Raw genomic sequence first — 20,057 nt, forward strand, 5'->3', positions numbered from 1 at the left:
GATATAGTCAGTACACTAAAATGCTGTGATTAAAATCTTACTGATGGGTCATATTCTTGCAGTTATTTCTGCCTTTGCTGTTCTTAATTCTGCCTCAGTGGATATTGGTTTAATATTCAGCCAATACAAAGTCAACAGTATAATTCAGGGAACTAATCTTGAAAACCAATAAGGTACGTTGATTCTGAAAAGCATATGCTCAGTTTAAGGAAGGAGTTGGTCCTATTGGGACAGTAGGCAGCTTTTCTAAACATAAGCCAGAATGAGAAGCAAATCTGCTTTACTTCTCTTTGCCATTAAATGTAGTAGACTTGTGAGCAAGGCCTGTCATAGAGACAAGAACCGAAGAGGAGAATAATATGAGAAATGGATCTTTATATACTGAGTTCATAATTGCTTCACCATCACCATAACAGCTATGGCCTCCAACCATGGGGCCAAACAGAATGACTCAGCGCAAGACCCATTGGTGTATCCAGGTTGGGACAAGGGAGAGGATTATGCTACACAACCTGCTATAATGGATAGAATGATCCCTTCCAGAGAGAATAATCATGAAAAAGAGTCTTCCACTACAGGTATTAGTAATAATGTCGATTATGGATATTTTACCATTTCTGTCTCTAAGATGGTCAGTCTTGGAAAGATATTGCATGAACTTGTAGAGAGGAGTAATTTAATGATCTTTTTAACATAATCAAATAAATTACAGAGTGATTAATTTTCTCTGAACACTGTCTGCACGGTGGTGAGATAGAAGGTTTAAATGTTAGCTCTGTATAAAACATTTATTTTTTACTTACCAGCACCACTTTTAGTGCTTTTTGTTCCTTGGTGAAGCATGACTGTGGAATTGCATCCAGCTCATTACATAAGTCATATTATTTGGTGTTGCCAAATTGTCTTTACAAAAAAGTTAAATTCATCCTTATGTATATTTGTAGATCAACAGTGCTTTTAATTTGTGAATATTCATCTGAGGAAGGAGTGTTCTTTTAATATATTTTATCCAAACATTTATCCTTCTGTTTCATAGAATGAGGAAAGAAAGGAATTTACAAAACTGGCATGACACAACATCATAATGCAGTCTCATACAGCACATGCCATTTATAACATTAAAATAATGTTCTAAAAACACGAGAAACACATTGACTTACTAGCAAAATGAGAGGAAATGCAATCCTTTTTTAAACAGACAATGCTCAGAACCTATTTTTGAGTTTGTGACAAGTATTTAAATTTCTCATATAGTTGCTGTGTGTTCCTCTGATGGTATCTCTTCTGTCTTATTGCTCCTGCCATTATACAGAATTAGCCGGCTATTCTGAAAAAGCAGAAGAGCTTAGGTTATGAAGCTGGAAAGCTGATAACAATGAAAATAAATAGCAAAGACCGTTTCCTTTTATTGTTTATGATCCAATTAGAATAAAACCACAAATTGTACTCTGCATATAAGGAAGAGTAGAACAAGGTGAATGGTGGGTTCACTAAACCACCTGTAACAGAGTAATTCTTAAAGGTAAAATCTATGAGTAATGCCTAACTTTGACGCTGATTCTGAGAGGAAATCTAGTCTTACAACGACTTCAAATTAAACAGAATGATTATTATACAGCTATGTCCTTTCCATGTGTCCATTTTCCCTGAGGAACTTTTGGATTAAGGAAAAAAAATGGATGACATTAGCACATGAAAATATGTTATCAATATATTGAGAGAGCAGTGATGATGTATGGAAGGACAGAGGGTCGCCCTCTCTTCCCCTTTGTGGTGATAACAGGGTAGCAGGGGTTAAAAGTGAACAGGAGACTTGAAGGTGGTGGGGATGGGAGGGGTGTGGCAGCACACGTATGTAATTCACAGCTGATTAAATCATCGTCATGGTAACAGCTGTTGCCTCTCCTGATGGTGCCCACCACGAAGACCCAACCCAGCCACCTCTGCCCTCAGATAATGAACCAGGACAGGGCACTGAAGGCATCACGCATCCCACAGACGCCCCTGGCCATGACGTCCTCCATGGGGCCACAGCCAGTACCAACAAAGCTGGTGATGACTCTCCTCTGACGGGTACCAGTAAGCACGATGGATCATGCTCATTTCTCACACCCGGTGTGAAATGAGGCATTGCTTCTCCTGAAATCGAGTCCTTTCCCTGTCTTTCTCATCCTGGGGTTCTACATTCTCGGTGTGGACTTGCAGTGCAATAATCTGTGGCGGGATCTGTGCTGTTGATAGAATTACCTCCTGGACAAGGCATAAGGGACCCCTTGCTGGTACACCTGGTGGTTTCTGTCCTTGACTGATGAAAGTTTCTTGGTGGCCTCCTCACTGTTCTGCAGGACACACACTTTGGTGGTTCTGAATCCCCAGCCCCATGTTCCTTTCCTGCGCATCAGTGGGGCTTAGGCTTGATATGCTTTGGCACCACGGTTGGTGCAGGGGAGGTGCTCTGGTGGGTTAATGAGGTGGCTTGCTTCTGTGACTCAGCAGCAGCAGCAGCAGCTCCGGGGAGAGCTGTCCCAGTGGTGAGGGCAGGGCAGTCGTAGAAGACTTACGTCCCATAAATTCTGCCTTCAGTTCATTACTCCTCTTCACTGGTGAGCTGCCAGGCAGGACCTGGCTGCAGTATGGCCGCTCACTCCTGAGCTACAGGGTCAGGCTGTTGCTGCTGTGGTCTCTTCTTCTGAAGGTCTTCCCTCTCCATCTGTCACTGGGATCTGTGTATGCAGCCAAGGTCTCCCTCCAACACGGTGGGCATGCATGTGGCGCTTAAGGGTCTCTCAGAAGCCAAGTGACAGTGTGGAAGAAGAAGGGGAGGCCTTCATGTCTTCTCTCCTTCTGTGCTTTGAATGAGGAAGATGGACGTGCTTTCTGGCTTGCTGTGGTGCAGGAAAAAGGGAAATAATGTGGGTGGTGGTTTTGTGACCGCTCACTTTCAAAGCTGACCATGCCACCGTCGTGGCAGCCACAGAGTCCTTGGATGATGTTAACCAAGAGACAGCAACCAAGGAGCCACTGGCAGCTGGCACCCCTCCTGGAAGTGAAAGTGAAAAAACAGCCACCACAGAAGGTTCCCATGTGAATTGGATACCTCGAGTTTTTCCAGATACAGAAGACCACCTTAACCAATTGCAGACCCCTCTTCCCACTAGTAAGAAATACAGATTGCAAACATTTTCTCTAACCTTTCACCATTTGCAGAATCTTGTGAAACAAAGGAGAATCAATGCCCGTAGAAAGAGTTCTTTACTGTCAGTACTAATATCTGTAATGTAAAACACAATGTAGCAGCATTTGACAGTGTCCCTACAGCTGATCATCTGTGGTCAGCCTGGGATGCAGGCCTGGGAATTCTCCTGACTATTGTCTCTATGTTGTTTCCCTGTGTCCACTGTTCCTGAGAAACTTTTGGATTAAGAAAAAAAAGTGGATGACATTAGTGCATGAAAATATGTTATCAATATATTGAGAGAGCAGTGATGATGTATGGAAGGACAGAGGGTCGCCCTCTCTTCCCCTTTGTGGTGATAACAGGGTAGCAGGGGTTAAAAGTGAACAGGAGACTTGAAGGTGGTGGGGATGGGAGGGGCGTGGCAGCACACATATGTAATTCACAGCTGATTAAATCATCGTCATGGTAACAGCTGTTGCCTCTCCTGATGGTGCCCACCACGAAGACCCAACCCAGCCACCTCTGCCCTCAGATAATGAACCAGGACAGGGCACTGAAGGCATCACGCATCCCACAGACGCCCCTGGCCATGACGTCCTCCATGGGGCCACAGCCAGTACCAACAAAGCTGGTGATGACTCTCCTCTGACGGGTACCAGTAAGCACGATGGATCATGCTCATTTCTCACACCCGGTGTGAAATGAGGCATTGCTTCTCCTGAAATCGAGTCCTTTCCCTGTCTTTCTCATCCTGGGGTTCTACATTCTCGGTGTGGACTTGCAGTGCAAATGTTTTTATGACTTCCTTGCATGTAACATCCCAACAAGAATTGCTATGTGTTAAGGATATTTTTTCCCTGGGTCCCCTGTTTCTTATGTCTCCCAGCTTTTCTCAGGTTTATTTTTAGTAGAAGGTGATGCTGAGAAAGCAATTTCTTTGAGGGGGTGGCAGGTGGTATAAATGAATCACAGACTAAAAACATGTTTTGATGCCTAATCGGTCCTGGCCTTGATGTTGCCACTGAGTTTCCTAATTCTGTAAACTGAAATAACTTACTGCAGCTTGTTCATGTAGCTCGGCAAAGCTCTAGCTTTGATTCCTAAACTCCTGATGTTATCCAGTTAGAATAATCCCCCATCAAAATATTGCTTTTCTATTCTAATATTTTTATTATTTAATAATGGATATTTATAAGATCATAGTGCTTTGGAACTTTTGCATCTTTCTTGCATTTTCTAAAAAAAAAAAAAAAAAAGATCCTAAGAAAAAATTCACATTTATGCTTTCCCCTTTCTTCTTCAAAATCCGTTCTCAACAGGATTATTTAATCTGCAACATTTAGGATTTTCCAAAGAGCTATGAAAGCTAAAGATTGTGTGGAATAAACTAGTTATTTTCTCTATTCCTTACTCTTGTTTTCTAAATATGGAAGAGATCCTATAAAGCTTCACAGTCCATTGTCATTAACCTGTTAAGCCTTATGTGTTTTGACAGATTAATTGCAAATATGAAAACCCAAGTGCAATTTCACAATTTATTCAATTGTTTTCAGTCAAGTCATTCTAATCTTACTCCTATGTAACAACAGAATTCTTACATTCATTTTATTTTGAAAATAATATTTTTCTCCTTTCTAAATACTGATTACTAGGTATTTTCAAAACTAACACTTTAAGCTAGTGTTGCTTAGAAATGCATTTTTTGGTTTCTCATTTTGCTTAGAGATGTTAACTTTCAGTGTTGTAATTTTGAATAGTAACATTTACTGTTCATTTAATATTTTGGATTACTTGGAAATTCTGAAAGTGCATTTAGTTAAGCTATGCCTAATTCTTAAAATGCTTTTCTAAAATTCTTACTCTTTTGCATCAGCAGCAGTCTTAGCAGTGCCAGAATGATGTGTGAAGGTTTTTCATTAAATATTTCATTACTTAATTTTCTATTTGAATTTGAATTAATTTGAAATTCTTCTAGTGAGAGACCAGCACACATTCTTATGATCACCTCATGGAAAAAGAGAGATGCTTAAATAAACTTAAAAAGGCATTTCTTAATCTGATGGTATTGTCAGTCTCAAATAGTCACTTCTAAGTGACAGCTACTTACTCTTTGGAAAGTCTTTAAGTGCTTTAATAGTTGCTTATTCATTTCCTAAATTTCATTGTGCATTGAAGTAATCAGTGTGTTAGGAAAAGATAGACCAGAAAGATTTGATATATGCGCAAGATCTTGTTTTCTTGGGTTTGGGTTTTTTTCACCTTATATTGTACATTGGCTATTAAAGAAAAAGGTAGAGCATGTTAAATAAAATAGAGGAAAAACTACGTAAGGTAAGGCTTTGTAAACAACTTTGAACATAACTTAGCCATTATCACAACAGTCACAGCCTCCACTGATGTTCTGAAACAAGAAGATGTAACCCAGGAAGTGTGGGCACCTCCCGTCATGGTAACAGCTGTTGCCTCTCCTGATGGTGCCCACCACGAAGACCCAACCCAGCCACCTCTGCCCTCAGATAATGAACCAGGACAGGGCACTGAAGGCATCACGCATCCCACAGACGCCCCTGGCCATGACGTCCTCCATGGGGCCACAGCCAGTACCAACAAAGCTGGTGATGACTCTCCTCTGACGGGTACCAGTAAGCACGATGGATCATGCTCATTTCTCACACCCGGTGTGAAATGAGGCATTGCTTCTCCTGAAATCGAGTCCTTTCCCTGTCTTTCTCATCCTGGGGTTCTACATTCTCGGTGTGGACTTGCAGTGCAATAATCTGTGGCGGGATCTGTGCTGTTGATAGAATTACCTCCTGGACAAGGCATAAGGGACCCCTTGCTGGTACACCTGGTGGTTTCTGTCCTTGACTGATGAAAGTTTCTTGGTGGCCTCCTCACTGTTCTGCAGGACACACACTTTGGTGGTTCTGAATCCCCAGCCCCATGTTCCTTTCCTGCGCATCAGTGGGGCTTAGGCTTGATATGCTTTGGCACCACGGTTGGTGCAGGGGAGGTGCTCTGGTGGGTTAATGAGGTGGCTTGCTTCTGTGACTCAGCAGCAGCAGCAGCAGCTCCGGGGAGAGCTGTCCCAGTGGTGAGGGCAGGGCAGTCGTAGAAGACTTACGTCCCATAAATTCTGCCTTCAGTTCATTACTCCTCTTCACTGGTGAGCTGCCAGGCAGGACCTGGCTGCAGTATGGCCGCTCACTCCTGAGCTACAGGGTCAGGCTGTTGCTGCTGTGGTCTCTTCTTCTGAAGGTCTTCCCTCTCCATCTGTCACTGGGATCTGTGTATGCAGCCAAGGTCTCCCTCCAACACGGTGGGCATGCATGTGGCGCTTAAGGGTCTCTCAGAAGCCAAGTGACAGTGTGGAAGAAGAAGGGGAGGCCTTCATGTCTTCTCTCCTTCTGTGCTTTGAATGAGGAAGATGGACGTGCTTTCTGGCTTGCTGTGGTGCAGGAAAAAGGGAAATAATGTGGGTGGTGGTTTTGTGACCGCTCACTTTCAAAGCTGACCATGCCACCGTCGTGGCAGCCACAGAGTCCTTGGATGATGTTAACCAAGAGACAGCAACCAAGGAGCCACTGGCAGCTGGCACCCCTCCTGGAAGTGAAAGTGAAAAAACAGCCACCACAGAAGGTTCCCATGTGAATTGGATACCTCGAGTTTTTCCAGATACAGAAGACCACCTTAACCAATTGCAGACCCCTCTTCCCACTAGTAAGAAATACAAATTACAAGCATTTTCATTTATCCATCAGTCAGTTATTATTCTGGACAATGGCAACTGTCCAAATATATGACTACCAACCATAATAGTAAATTATTGTTATATTATGTTTTCCTCTTTGGTTTTTGTTATTGTATATAACCCGCTTACAAGGTGTCGTTAAGGGAAATCTCTGTGCAAAGCAGAGGACGTTTGCTAAAGGTTGAAAATGTGGTTTTCAAATAATCTTTTCTTCTGTTACCTGTTTGTGTTAACACAACTATTATAGTGAACAAGTGTAAACTTTCTCATCAACCCCTTACCTTCCTGATAGCATTTTGCCTTTCTTTTTTGCTGAGCCCAAATTATAGTTACGTAACTCTTAAACATCTGTCACTTTTTTCTGCCATCCATATTCCCTACGTTATTTGAATATGTATCAAAAGAAAGGTAATTCTCTATGAAACCTTTTTTCCTAGGTCTATTTGCTGTTGGTGTCTTGCCCGTTGATTAATTTTAGGTATTTTACTGAGCTGTAACTGACGTTTCATTTGTGAACAACTTTTGTGTTATAGGTTATTCTTCTGATAGACTTAGTGCAGTTAACAGTAACAGTGTTTACTTACTGCAGTACACATAGCCTTTTGTTTTTTGTGTGTGTGGTCACATGTTAATAGTACGGGAAGTGAAGGGACTTTTCCTTATTCCCAAATGCAATTTCCATACAGATAATTATCCTAACAGTAAGGTTTTTTCCAAATGCTACTTCTCATGCACATTAAATCGAATACTGTTTTAATGCACTTTCTTGAAAGTTAGTGGAACCATCCCAGGGTAGATTTTGGCCAATGCTCTGTGGACATTCTTTGCACATAAGCAAGATTGTGTACCTATATTTTTATAATTCATATTTTGTCAGGTAGAATGTAGCCTACCTTTTTTTTTTTTTTTTTTTTTTCTTCAGGATTTTATATAAACCCACTGAATTCAACCATATCAAAATTGCCTGAGTTATAGTACTTTGACATAAGCACAGCAATGTAAATCCAAAATATCTATTTGATATAATTTTATTAGAAAGATAAATCTATTTTTAATAATGGTTTTCTACTACAACAAAAAAATTTCTTGACTTCTGTTACCCTATTAATTTAATCCAAGCTGCCTCCTTAATTTTATGTGCAAGCATTACACACTATGGAAACATATTTGATACCTTTCTGTTTTGAGCATATAAAACCTGTAAGAACTGGTTTGAAGATCATTTTCAAGGTGAATGTCTGTGTTAAATCTTTGTGTTGTCAGTGCCCTGGAAAAGGTTCATAAGTTCATACTCCCAAAACTCTTTCTTATTTCATTTATCTTCTCTTGGTGCTTTTTAAAAACACAGTAGAAGACAATTACTTGGACAACCATCATCATTAAAAGTTTTTATTTATTGAAGGGTTCATTCATTTCAAACATTGCCCATATATCTGTGATGGAATGGAAAAGATTCATTTATATATTGATAGACTATAGTTAAAGGCTTTCTCCAAACAAATTAACGGCTTGATGTACTATAGTCCTTCTTTAATTTGTTTTTTCTCTAGAGCAATGTTTAAGCTGTGATCTGACATAATATGTTGTCCAAGTGTCCATGGAAATACAAATGAGTCCACTGAAGGAACCCAAAAAATAACTGCCGAAAAGAAAAAATATCTAGTATGTCATCAAAATGAAATGTAGAGCACTTTCGACTTGCAAGCACCTCCCAAAGCCAGAACAGCAGGGGACATGACTGAGTCCGTTGCTTCTCGTCAGTGCTCAGGGGAGGGGAAGGGAGAATGTAGCAGTTCTCTATGCACACAGATTGTAATAAATATCTGAGTGCCTTTATAAGGGGCTTTGTGTTGGAAAATCTCTGGCATTTCTCAAGGATGATATAAAGCACCTAAAAAAAAAATCTGCTGAAATGTGGGGTGGAGAAGCGAGCATGTTCCTCTTGATCAGCTTTCTTGGAGGCTAGATCAGGACCCTTAGCTGCTGAATTAGTGGTGATGTAGCACAAACGAACTCACTGGTCAGAAAGTTTCTTGTTAATAAAAATAATGAAAACATATGGAAGATTTTTGAACTACTTGCTGGCGAAGCTTAACAGAGGGAAAAAATGTGTTTCTCAGTTTTGTATTTGCCAGCTGCTATTTGGAAATGAGATCAGAAATGCTGGCTAGAAATGAGTTTTGTGTGTTAAAGAAAACTAACTTTACAGCTGATTAGAGTAAGGACTTAATTTGCTCTGTTAGAGTCTGGAAGAACTCAGAGAGGTGGAGATCTGTAATATCTCTTTTATACTGATTATGAAGTAGTGGTCCCAAATGAAAACACTGTATCTATGGTCTGCTGATAATTTTAGACTTGGAATACCCATACGGTAACAGCATGGGACAGAAATGTAATCACATAAAACTTCAAGTGGTATGGCCAGCATAGCAAATAATTGAGACTGAAAGTATGTATTTTGATTTAAGATCTAATACCATTTTAGAATCAAATTGTAGAACTTATTAAAAAAGACAAGGTGATGCACCTCTAAGTTATCAAATTTAGAACCATCTAGAGAACTATCCTTCTATTTTATGAAAACATTAGGGGTTTAGAAATTCAATTTTATCCTGTGTAGATAATTAAAAACTTCAAAATTTCTCCATGTTGGCCACTTCAGGTTTAAATAAAAAAGTAAAATTATTTTTCTCTCTCTCATCTTTTCTCACTCTCCCTTCTCCATGGAACAGAGAAAGTGTTTGACTTGTATGACAAAGACCTCTTCAAAAATTGCCAACTTTCGCATGTCTTTACATTTTCTCCAGAAAATTTCTAGGCAATTACAGTTGCATTTCGGTTCATGAAAGTATAGCATAATACATAATCTATATCTGAAACCTATGAGAGAGACAAGAGGGGAAAACCATGAATTTTGTTATTCAAAAGACTAAAACTAGTCATGGTTCAGATGAGTATGATGATTATAGTCTATGTGATATTTTTAAATATAAATACTTCTTGATGACCTCAGCATGCACTTTCTAGAATATGTTTTTTTAATTGTGGAAGCCATAGACTTTGTACCTCAATGTTAAATATTCTCTAACAATATTTGGCCTAATGGATAGTTTTGTTCTTTAGGATCTTCCTCCAGTGTATATGGTAATCAAGGACCACACGAGGGACATTATGAATCCACTACTTTCCCTGGAGAAACTTCAACAACAAAAATAGGTTCACAACCAAGGTCGGCCCAGGTACCAGGTAGGTTTTTGAAGTCATGTTTTAACAATTTAAGCACAGAGTTGTGTTAATATGAACTGAAGTAAAGAATGAAAATGTACGTCAAGTACAGTTGTTCAGGCTTTGTTCTGAATCAGGTAACATTCAGCATTTTCACTAATAGTCTAAAAAATGGAGCATATTGTAACTCATACAATTTTCCAGCAATTTTCAAGATGAGAGAAAACACGCATTTGGAGAATGAGGTTAAGATCCAAATAACCTTTATAAATTGATATTAAATCAGACAAAATTCAGTACAGATATATATATGCAAGATATCATCCTCATGAGAATGTTCAGTGAAAACAATAGCTGAGACAAATGTTGCAGAACAGGGTTTGCAGATTATAACAGAATAGAAAAAAGCCAACATGGTACAATTACAAAAGAATGCAAATATATTCTTGTACATATTAACAATAAAGTAATTTTTAAAAGAGAGAAAGTAATTATCTCACTCTACTTAGGCCTATCAAGTCCAGAGCTGAATCTCTGTGTTCAGTTCAAGGCATTGTATTAATTACATAGAAAAAACAAACAAACAAACAAACAAACAAACAAAAAACAAAGAGCACAATGAAAATTTTGGAAATGTAATCTTTGAAGCACCTTTTGAAGAACTCATCATTTTCAGAGAAAACTGAAGGGAGATATGAGAAGAGTATGCTACAAAACAGAATACTTATCAGTTTTTCACCATGGAGTGAACTACCATTAAACATTCACTAACTAGAAGTAGTAATTTGTTTCAAATGAAACATAGGAGACTAGTTAAACAAGGGAGAATTGTTTCAAACGAACAAAATAAAGGCGTTGGCTCTTAGGAGAGGATCTGTCTATAATGTACAGTGTAAAGAATAGGCTACTGGAAAGGTTGTGAAATCTCCTTTACTAAAAATGTTAAGAGCAAATGGAATATTCCTCAGACTTCTTCTTATTGACCCTGTTTCACCGGAGTGAAATGTAGCTTATATAGACCTCTCAGGGTCCCTTCCAGTTTTGCAGTTCCTTTTTTTTTTTTTTTTAGAGTTTGCCCCAAAAATACCCCTTAAATTAAAAAAAAAAAAAAAAAAACCAAACAACATTCGACTCTGCCTGAAAGTCATCCTGCTTTTGTGCCTGGGATTGCAGGTGTATCATTGCTAAGCCCTTTCTTTCTCTCTTGGAGTAGACCAGTGACACAACTCCTCTTCGTGGATGCTCACCAAAGTACAGTGCTTATCAGTGCTAACAGTGATGGAGTATTTCATCTGAGTGGGCCTGTGTATAGCTGAATGATGAAAATGTGTTCGATTTGGACAGAAGCCCTTTGTAAAGCAAACAAACATTCATGCAAACTAGGAAAAAACTCTGACAGTTTAAAGGATTTAGAAAAGCTTGTGTTCTTGCAGTTCTGCAAACCAGCAAAACTCCCTGAGATACGTTAACATGTTCTCCTCCCCTCCCTCAACTCTCCCCACAGAATGGCTGATCATAGTGGCTGCTCTTGTGGCACTGGCGTTGATACTTGCAGTGTGCATTGCTGTTAACAGTCGGAGAAGGTAAGGTGGCCCCTTTTTCTAAAGACCCTGTCGTGCTATTTTCTTCATCGAGAGCCTTCAAAACTTTGTGATAGAGCAGAGTAGCATAACACAGGAAAGAGCTTCCTCTGAGGAGCTCTGTGATTGGGATGTGAGGGTCGAGATCACCATGTCCTGCACAGGTCACACATCAACCTACAGACTCTTGTGGAAGCACGTGAGGTCAGTAGCTGTATAAACCGTTTGGCCTTTACTTGTAGATGGAAACTTACTGTATACAGATCACAGAGAATTAATTATTCTCTACCTATTACTTATTAAAAGGATAATCCTGTCCACTGAGAGTAAAACCTATGTGAGATGGACATAGCAGCAATCACGAGATGGGCTCAGCATAGTCCTCCACCATTAACAGGGTTGTCTGTGTACGGTGTGAAGGGCTGTATTAGACATTCACTGTCACTGGGTTAATTTGTTCCTTCCAAACAAAAGGTAGTATCACAGCTGGCAGTCACAGGGATATATTCTAACATTGCTATCAGAGCACCCAATAGCTTTATTTACTCCACTTTACAGATGAACAAGCTGACAAATAGAAGGTTGTAGTGATCTCTGCAAAGTTAGCCAGGAAATTTGAACTCTAGCCTAAAGGATAGGTTGTAATGCTCTTAACTCTTTCTTTTCTCTAGGTACTTTTCTGAAGTTACTTCTCAATTGTCTTAAACAGCTTTTTGCTACTTCAACGTTCATGTTGAACCCTTTAACAGAGTAACTATTTTCTACTTGAATGTTGAATTTGAACTTTTTTATCAGAGTAACCATATAATATATGGAAATTTTTGTTCAGGAAACAGTGAGCAAATTTGTTCCTAGTCTGCTGGTTGCAGGAAAGCACATGTTAATGCTTCTGTGAGATAGAGTCAAGGTCCTCCGAAGTATGGCATGGGTGCTAGAGCAAAGCACTGCCACTGTGGTGGGGCAGTTCCTGCCCATAATGCAGAAGGCTGCTAATGAGACAAAACAGTGCAAACTGAATGCCAAATTGTCAGACAGAGTAAACTGATCCAGTTTTGCTGAGGTCAGTACTGAGATGCCACCTGGTATGTCTGCCCTATGACTGCATCTACAATATCAGTGCTTCTCTGACAGAGAACCGTTAGCAGAGAACCGTTGAAATAAGAAAGCTATCAAGCATACCGTGAGAGAGAAAACTCTGCAACTTTCTTTCTGTGAAGCGATTCTGGAGTTACACAGGCTGAATGTCATGGCTTATTGATTTATATGTTATTCTGTTAGGCCTTTAAAAGTAGAGACTGCCATTGTTTCCTCCTTCTTAACCCACAGTCACCATAGGAACAGACAAACAGGCCACTATGGCTAATTATAGATTGCATCTGACAAGAAATGAAACCATCTAGGAGCTGTAAATTATGCCTTAGATACCAATAATAGAAAACATCTCTTTTACTTAGAGCTTACATACAGCTGGGAGTGAGTCACAAGAGAGAAAGTGCATGTGGGTACATGTATGTGTACGAATGCATGGATTAAACCCTAGTAATATGTGTTAATCTCTCTGAGGAAAACTTTTTGAAGTAAGGATGTACTCTGGTATGCTTGAAACAAGTGGAATTCTTTCTTCCACTTTAGCAGGATCCAAATGATAACATGAATAAATCAAGAATCCTTTCTTCGTCTATTCTGATAAGTGCCAATACACTGAAAATTCAGAGAAAGATAGTTGCTGTGCAGTCAGCATACTACACATGAATGACGACTAATTTGAAACTAACGCATGCAGCAGCGCGATGAGAAAACTTGACAGCTGAGAAAGGAGGATTGAGCACTGCAGTGTTAGCTGAGCAGGAAGTTGAGAATGTTTCAAACATCAATTTATTTAAAAAGTGAGAACGGTCTATGTTTTTATTTGTGTAATGCTGCCAGTTGCACCATTTTTTAAGTGAATGCTAACTGCAGCATCTCCAGTATCATTCTCATTTGGGTTGTCTGAAAAAGCCTAATGAAGAGTAGGCCTTACCTTCAAGGTAGTGAACTTCCTGATTCCAAAATCAATAGGTTTAGCCTTTGTAGTTAGGAAGTCAGTACAGTAGAGTTCAAGCGTTTCAAACAAGCAATTGGGGCTTCTCAGTAAACAGCCAATTGCTTGGCTGTAGTAAATCCTTTTTTTTTTTTTTTTTTCTAAATTGGTGTTGTCTTAAATTATCTTAACCAAAAAAGTCACAATTCAGTGTGATTCTATTTAGTTAGTTAGCTATTCCTCTTGCGAAGAAGACTGCCTCTGTCTGGTGCCTGTTGTAAAAAGTGAGAGGATCTCCTTCCAGGGTCCAGCAGAAGATGCTGCCCAGCCTGGCCATCATGTCAGGAAAGACTCTGAGCTGCTCTTTTGAGAGGCTGTGGAGCTCCACAGCTCCTCGCTGTCCTCTTCTGGCATTTCGTGTCTGCAGACCAGGAACCATTCCCGAGGGTGTGTGTAACATTAGCACAGTGAACTGAGCTATTTCAGATAAAATAACACTCATCTATCGGTCAGTAAGCATGAAACCAGTAATATTTCAGTAGGATAACAGTATAATTAAACTGCCAGATTAGTCATTCAGGCAAAATAGGCTTCATTTAAAAAGAAAGCACTTTAAATTACAACTTCACAGAGACACTGTCCCTTTTAAGAGAGCTGCTCTTTGTATATTCAATTTCCACAAGGCTGTTTGAGGACAAGTAGGATGTTCAGCACTGTGCAGCCAGAGAACCAGTCTGGGGCAAACCTGACAGCTGTGTAACCCATACTTTTTTACTACCTTGAATACCCAGCCCATGTTGACCAGCATGCATCAGTTTTGGACTGGTGACTTTTTAGAAGAGTGTGAGTTTAGAAGAGAATAGAGTTTATTGGCAGCACTTCAGTGAGTGTAACTTTCAAAGACAGTAGTTATTTCCTACGTTAATACTGTAAGGAGCTATGCTGTTGATAGTAGCAAGAGTAGTTCTCTGTACTTCCTTGCTGTTGGCGGGCTTCTAGGCCTAATGCAAAGATGGAAAATGTTATCTTGTATGGTGAGGTGAGTGCTTGATTCAAATTTTCTGCCTTCTCAAGAACTCTGGATTTAGAATGACCCTGTCCCCTGCAATATATAAAAAGTTCATAAATGTGGATATATCCAAATGTTAGAAAATCTTTTCTAGCTTTCAGAAATGATTGTCATTCCTATCTGTAGTAATGACAGATACAAATCGAACAGTGAGATCTGCCAAATTTTATGCATATAATGGTGGAAGCTTTCAAAAATAAAATATGCAATATGGAGAAACTTTACCATTTGCATTGTATAAATCTGCACCGGCAGACATAAGTTTCATTTCTAAACACCTTTTCCTAAATATTGACTTTCAGTTTTTTTCTTATTTTTGATAGTCTCCATTTATAGTACTTATTTTCTTCGTATTTATTTCTAGATGTGGGCAGAAGAAAAAGCTAGTGATTAACAATGGCAAAGGGGCAGTGGAGGACAGGAAGACAAGTGGATTAAATGGAGATGCCAGCAAATCACAAGAAATGGTGCACTTGGTTCATAAAGAACAGTCAAATGACCGAACAGGAGCATGTGACGAATTCCTGACCGTCAATGAAACACAAAATCATCAGGAGCTTGACATGAAGAGTGGAGTGTAATGGTACTAAGTTTTCAAGTAGACCAGAGCTGGGGAAATCAAAATCACATGGAACTTGGACAGGAATTCACAGATGCACTGTGCTACTGATGTCTTTTGAACGTAAACTAAACATAAGTTTTATTCATTTTTAATCCCGTTTAAATGATGTCTGAGTTACAAAATTGACATTCACTTTCTGAAATAAGCCCCCAAGAGTTGCATAATGTTCTCAGTTCCCAGTTCCTACACAGAAGACTCTCACTGTGTCCTGGGTGTTAGGAGGGATCCAAATTTACGTCATTGCTCCCCAGATGGAGGGTCTTCACTGTGCAGAGCTACAGAAGTGTCCAGTCACTCCATCTTACAGGCATTTAAGGTACTAAACTTGCCATGGTACAAGAGTAAGTGAGGAACAAATGTCAAGAGCAAACATCAAGTTTAAACCGAAAAGGCCTCCTATACAATGTCTAAACCATCAGAATCGTTCAGAAATGCCTTCCAGCCAGAAAAAAACAGTAGGTGCATTCAGAGTCTGCCAGCATAAACAAAAAGTGATGTTTTATAGTGATTTATGGCTTGGTCTGCAATGAGGGAAACCCAGAAGGACAAAATTTATTTATCTCTATTTTCAAATGTCTATGGGTGTACAGCAAGTCTTCTTGGGAGGGGGAATAAAGAGATGAAAACATGAGATATACATAATAAACTTCTATACTTTATTATCCTAACAATCTGTACAGTTATCCTTGAGTTTTGAGGTATTCATTGCTCTTCCCCCTCCCTCCTTCATTGATCATGGTTTGTGCATGTTTTTAATGAGCCTGTTAAATAGTTAGGATGATGAATAAAACAGAATGACCCCAGCTCGATCACACATGCACAAATCAAGCAATTGGAGATCATTAGAGAAGATGACAATGTTTTATTCCTGAAGAATAGGTCTCTATCTTCTGCTCCATTTTACTTAGAAGATGCTGCCCCTTAAAACTTGTTTTCACTGTAAGTATTATGTTACACCAGTCTGCTGATATTTTAAAAGCTGCTTTTCTAGGATCCCGCTCACTTCCTCTGAATTCTGTTTCATCCATGTTTTTCCCTCTGCTTTTTAAAAATACTGAAAGAAACATTGCTTGCTAATTGGTACCAGAAGTTCAAATTCTACAGAAAAGATCAAAGAAAATGAAAGGAAACTCTCCCAGCCATGTAATATAGTAAAGTAGCTGCAGCTGCATTGTTACATTATTTTGTTTGTTTTGTCCTTATGTGTCTGTTATGTAAAGTATTTGTATTAAGCTATGATGCTGTGCATTATATTGACATGAATTCTCAGAAAGAAAATTATTTACTACTAGTGGTCTGTGCCATTTTTAAGAAAATGTATTGGAAAGGAGTGAGAATGATAACTTCTAATTGGGCTGCCTCAAGAAAATGCAAGTAAAAACAGCCTAAGGTAATTGCAACCAGTGGTCTGTGTCAGCTGTGGGATGGGAACGTCCTGTAGCAAGCTTATTCGGGTGTTCCCGGTTACTGACCGTAGCACCTGTCTTTGTTCTGCTAAAGCGTGTGATTTCATGTTCTCCATCTGAAGCAGTCTGGAGGATGAGTATCTGGCTGGCTAAATACTAACATTAGCTAGCACCGATCCTTACTGGGACATCAAGCACAAGACTGTTGATTACATTTCTCAGTCACAGCCCTCCAGCTGTTTCCCATGTGTTTCATCGAGTTTGCTCAGTGCCCTGGTATCTGCAGGCAGATCTCCTCAGGGTAAGCTTACGCCTGAGCAAACGGTCCCAAGACAAGGTGTGGTTTTAAAGTACACATAGGGGGGTTTCTGACTTTACATAGGTCAGCATGTTTTGTCTATGAACAGTCACACAGCTCGTGGGCTGAAGGTGCTCAACCAAGCTGAAGCTAATGGGGTCGAGGTGATTTACACTATCAATACCTGTGGTTCACTGTCAAACTTCTCAGCCTTCTCATGTATTTTAATACTCAACTGTGTAGTGGGAAGTCTGTCGACTGTGTGCATTGATTTTTGTTTAATTCCGGTAATGTTTTTAAGCAAGCTTTTCTATTTGTCATTACAAATCAACATGACCTGTTGAAGGTTAGGTATGGCTATCCAGAGTAAGAATTACTCCTCTCTTTAAATCCTAATGGAATATAGGTCTCAATCAAAAAGAGATATTTCATTGTCTTTAAGGCTAAATTTTTCTTTTTTCTTTTTTTTTAAAAAAAAAAAAAAAAAAAAAGAAAAAGAAAAAGGCTGTGGCATGTTATTTATCTCCCTATTCAAATGTTTAACAGAGAAATCCACAAACTCCTTCCTAATTTATCTAATGTTCAGTATCTATAAATGCATGGACAACACTGGTTGGCTTCTTTTTATATTTTTAAATAAGGAGATGCTCAAGTTTTACAGAGGCAATGCCATTTTTTTTATATATGCTGATCCTTTTTAGATTATGTCATGTGATTCATGTGTAATTAAATTTCATTATAGTTTCAAAACTAGATGGTCATTTCATATGTGTAATATAGTACTTATTTTTATTAATCTTGATTTATTATTGAGAGGATGTTTGTTGTGTGTATGTGTTTTTTATATAGAGCACTTGATATATTTGCATATTTATTTAACAGATTAATCAGAATGAAAGAAATATCATCTCTAAATTGTAACTAGAAATAGTATTGCTAAAGCCACACTGAACTGTAAAATAAACTTCCAAAAATAAACTTGATTCCACATTCAGCATAAAAAGTAAGACCAGCATTATCAGTGGAAGACAGGCACTGAGCAGGATGGTGAACCAGGGCTCATTTTTTTCTGCTTGCAAACTCTAAACCAGGCTCAGCTGAATGCTGTGTGACCTTGCCTGCTCTGCCAGCCTCCCATAGGCTCCCCGAATGCTCTGCAAGTTAGAGATTAGCTCAGCATCCCCCTTGAAGCAGACAGCTTGGTCCGAATTAAGATTAACCCGGTAAGAGCTTGACGACTATTCCTGGCTCACTTAACCAATGGCATTTGGGAGAGTGTGGCACCCAACAAGATCCAGCCCTTCCTTCAGGGTGCCGACAGCCTACCCTTGGTGCCTGGGAAAGATGAGGATCTCTCCTAAATATGCTGAGGAGACCAGGCTGGACCTAGAACGGACCCCGTGATCAGCTTGTGTTATTCCTTTGTCTTGAACAGTTTTAAATAAATGTAATCCAGACCACCTCGCTCATGGAAATACTGTCTAAAGCAGTAAGCATATTTAAGAGCGGGACCATGTGTTTCATGAGAATGTAATATTTTCATCAAACAATCCAGAGTGATTGTTTCACCTGTATTTTTCTTGAAGATCTTACAAGGAATGTTTGAATAAAGCAGAGAAAGGATATATGGCCATCATGTCTGCCTGCATGGATGTTACACTCTTTCCACAACATCAGTTTCAAAATTATATTTCTGCACAGTGTTTTTCATGTGATAGGGATGTTTTGTGTGTGTCCTTTGTCAACAACAACAACAACAGCCTCTGTACTAAGTAGTTTGAACCATGTTGCCTGGAATATTCTTAGGAGACAATTACCTAGTGTCTCTTCAGCACATGGTGGGCAGAGACAGTGGTCAGTATATCACCCTGCTTAGGGCTGGTCATAATTACTCTTTCTGTAGGGGAAGGAAAGAAATTAAAGCCTCTGACAACTGTGTTCTGCCTCAACATACGCAGACACCAGGATATTTTGTAGTCCAGCAGTTAATGGCTTTATTTTATGCTATATTATGTCATTAGCTACTAATTATTTCTTAGCCTTATTAAACAATTCAAGGTTCTGACTTCTCTGGCTGCAAGAGATTTGATCAGTCAAATACAAACCCTTTAGGTTTTCTTCTGTGGAGGGGAAAAGGACAAAACAGTGGCAGGAGAAGCACTGTGCTGGTCTGTTCCTTGGGCTGCACTTCCAGCTGTGTGGGAGTGGACAAAAAACTCTGTTCCTTACAGGGGGCAGGAATTGTGCAAAGATGTTTTAGGGGTGGGAGCTCCTGGGGATTAGGTACGGAGGGAGGACACAGTTGCTGGGAAAGGAAGTAAAGGGAGAGTGAAATTTCTGTGCCACTGCTCGGAAAGTCCCTTCAACACCCCCAGGACTTTGGCACTTGAATGTTCCGCAGCTCTGAGAAGGAAAAAAGAATTGGCCTTTTCCTGTGAAACCCCCACCTTCAAGTCACCCTCTACATTCACCATCTCATTTGCAAACTCATTTTGAATAATTTTCCCCTGGTAGTTTATTTTTCTTTATTACTGTGCCATGCTGCACGGGCACCCACCAACAGCATGCCAAGAGCAAGCAGCTGTCACGATGAGAAAAGAGAGGCGAAGTGCAAATTTAGCAAAGATGAGTAACAGTGTCTTTTGTACAGCACAGAGACTGTACTTTTTGCATTCCCTGTCTCACCCTTTTGGAGTAAGGTTAGCAACAGAAAGGTTTTGAGAAATTTCTCTTCTTGCTCATCTTCCTGTTTTTAAAGTAGCAGGCTTACACAGATCTTCACATAGGTTAAATGTGCGGCTGCACAGTTTTTTAAAAAGTTGAAATTGAAGAAATGAATCCATCACCAAAGAAGCCCTCCTGACCTCAAGGGAGCCGATTATTGTTAAGTACAAGTAAAGCAGAGGCA

At 39.5% G+C, this 20,057-nt stretch overlaps 1 protein-coding gene across 1 annotated transcript in view; it reads left to right on the forward strand.

The window, feature by feature from the left end:
* The window catches only part of CD44 (CD44 molecule (IN blood group)), a 58,257-nt gene extending 39,500 nt beyond the window's left edge, over positions 1–18,757 (forward strand). Inside the window, exons 7-9 of the mRNA XM_074909067.1 lie at positions 10,053–10,175; positions 11,659–11,737; positions 15,188–18,757. Coding sequence (XP_074765168.1) covers positions 10,053–10,175; positions 11,659–11,737; positions 15,188–15,404 — 419 coding nt within the window. The 3' untranslated portion in view covers positions 15,405–18,757. The remainder of the gene's footprint in view (positions 1–10,052; positions 10,176–11,658; positions 11,738–15,187) is intronic.
* The last annotated feature ends 1,300 nt before the right edge of the window (positions 18,758–20,057 follow it).

This window comes from Athene noctua, chromosome 6, assembly GCF_965140245.1.
Source record: "Athene noctua chromosome 6, bAthNoc1.hap1.1, whole genome shotgun sequence".
Taxonomy (NCBI): Eukaryota; Metazoa; Chordata; class Aves; order Strigiformes; family Strigidae; genus Athene; species Athene noctua.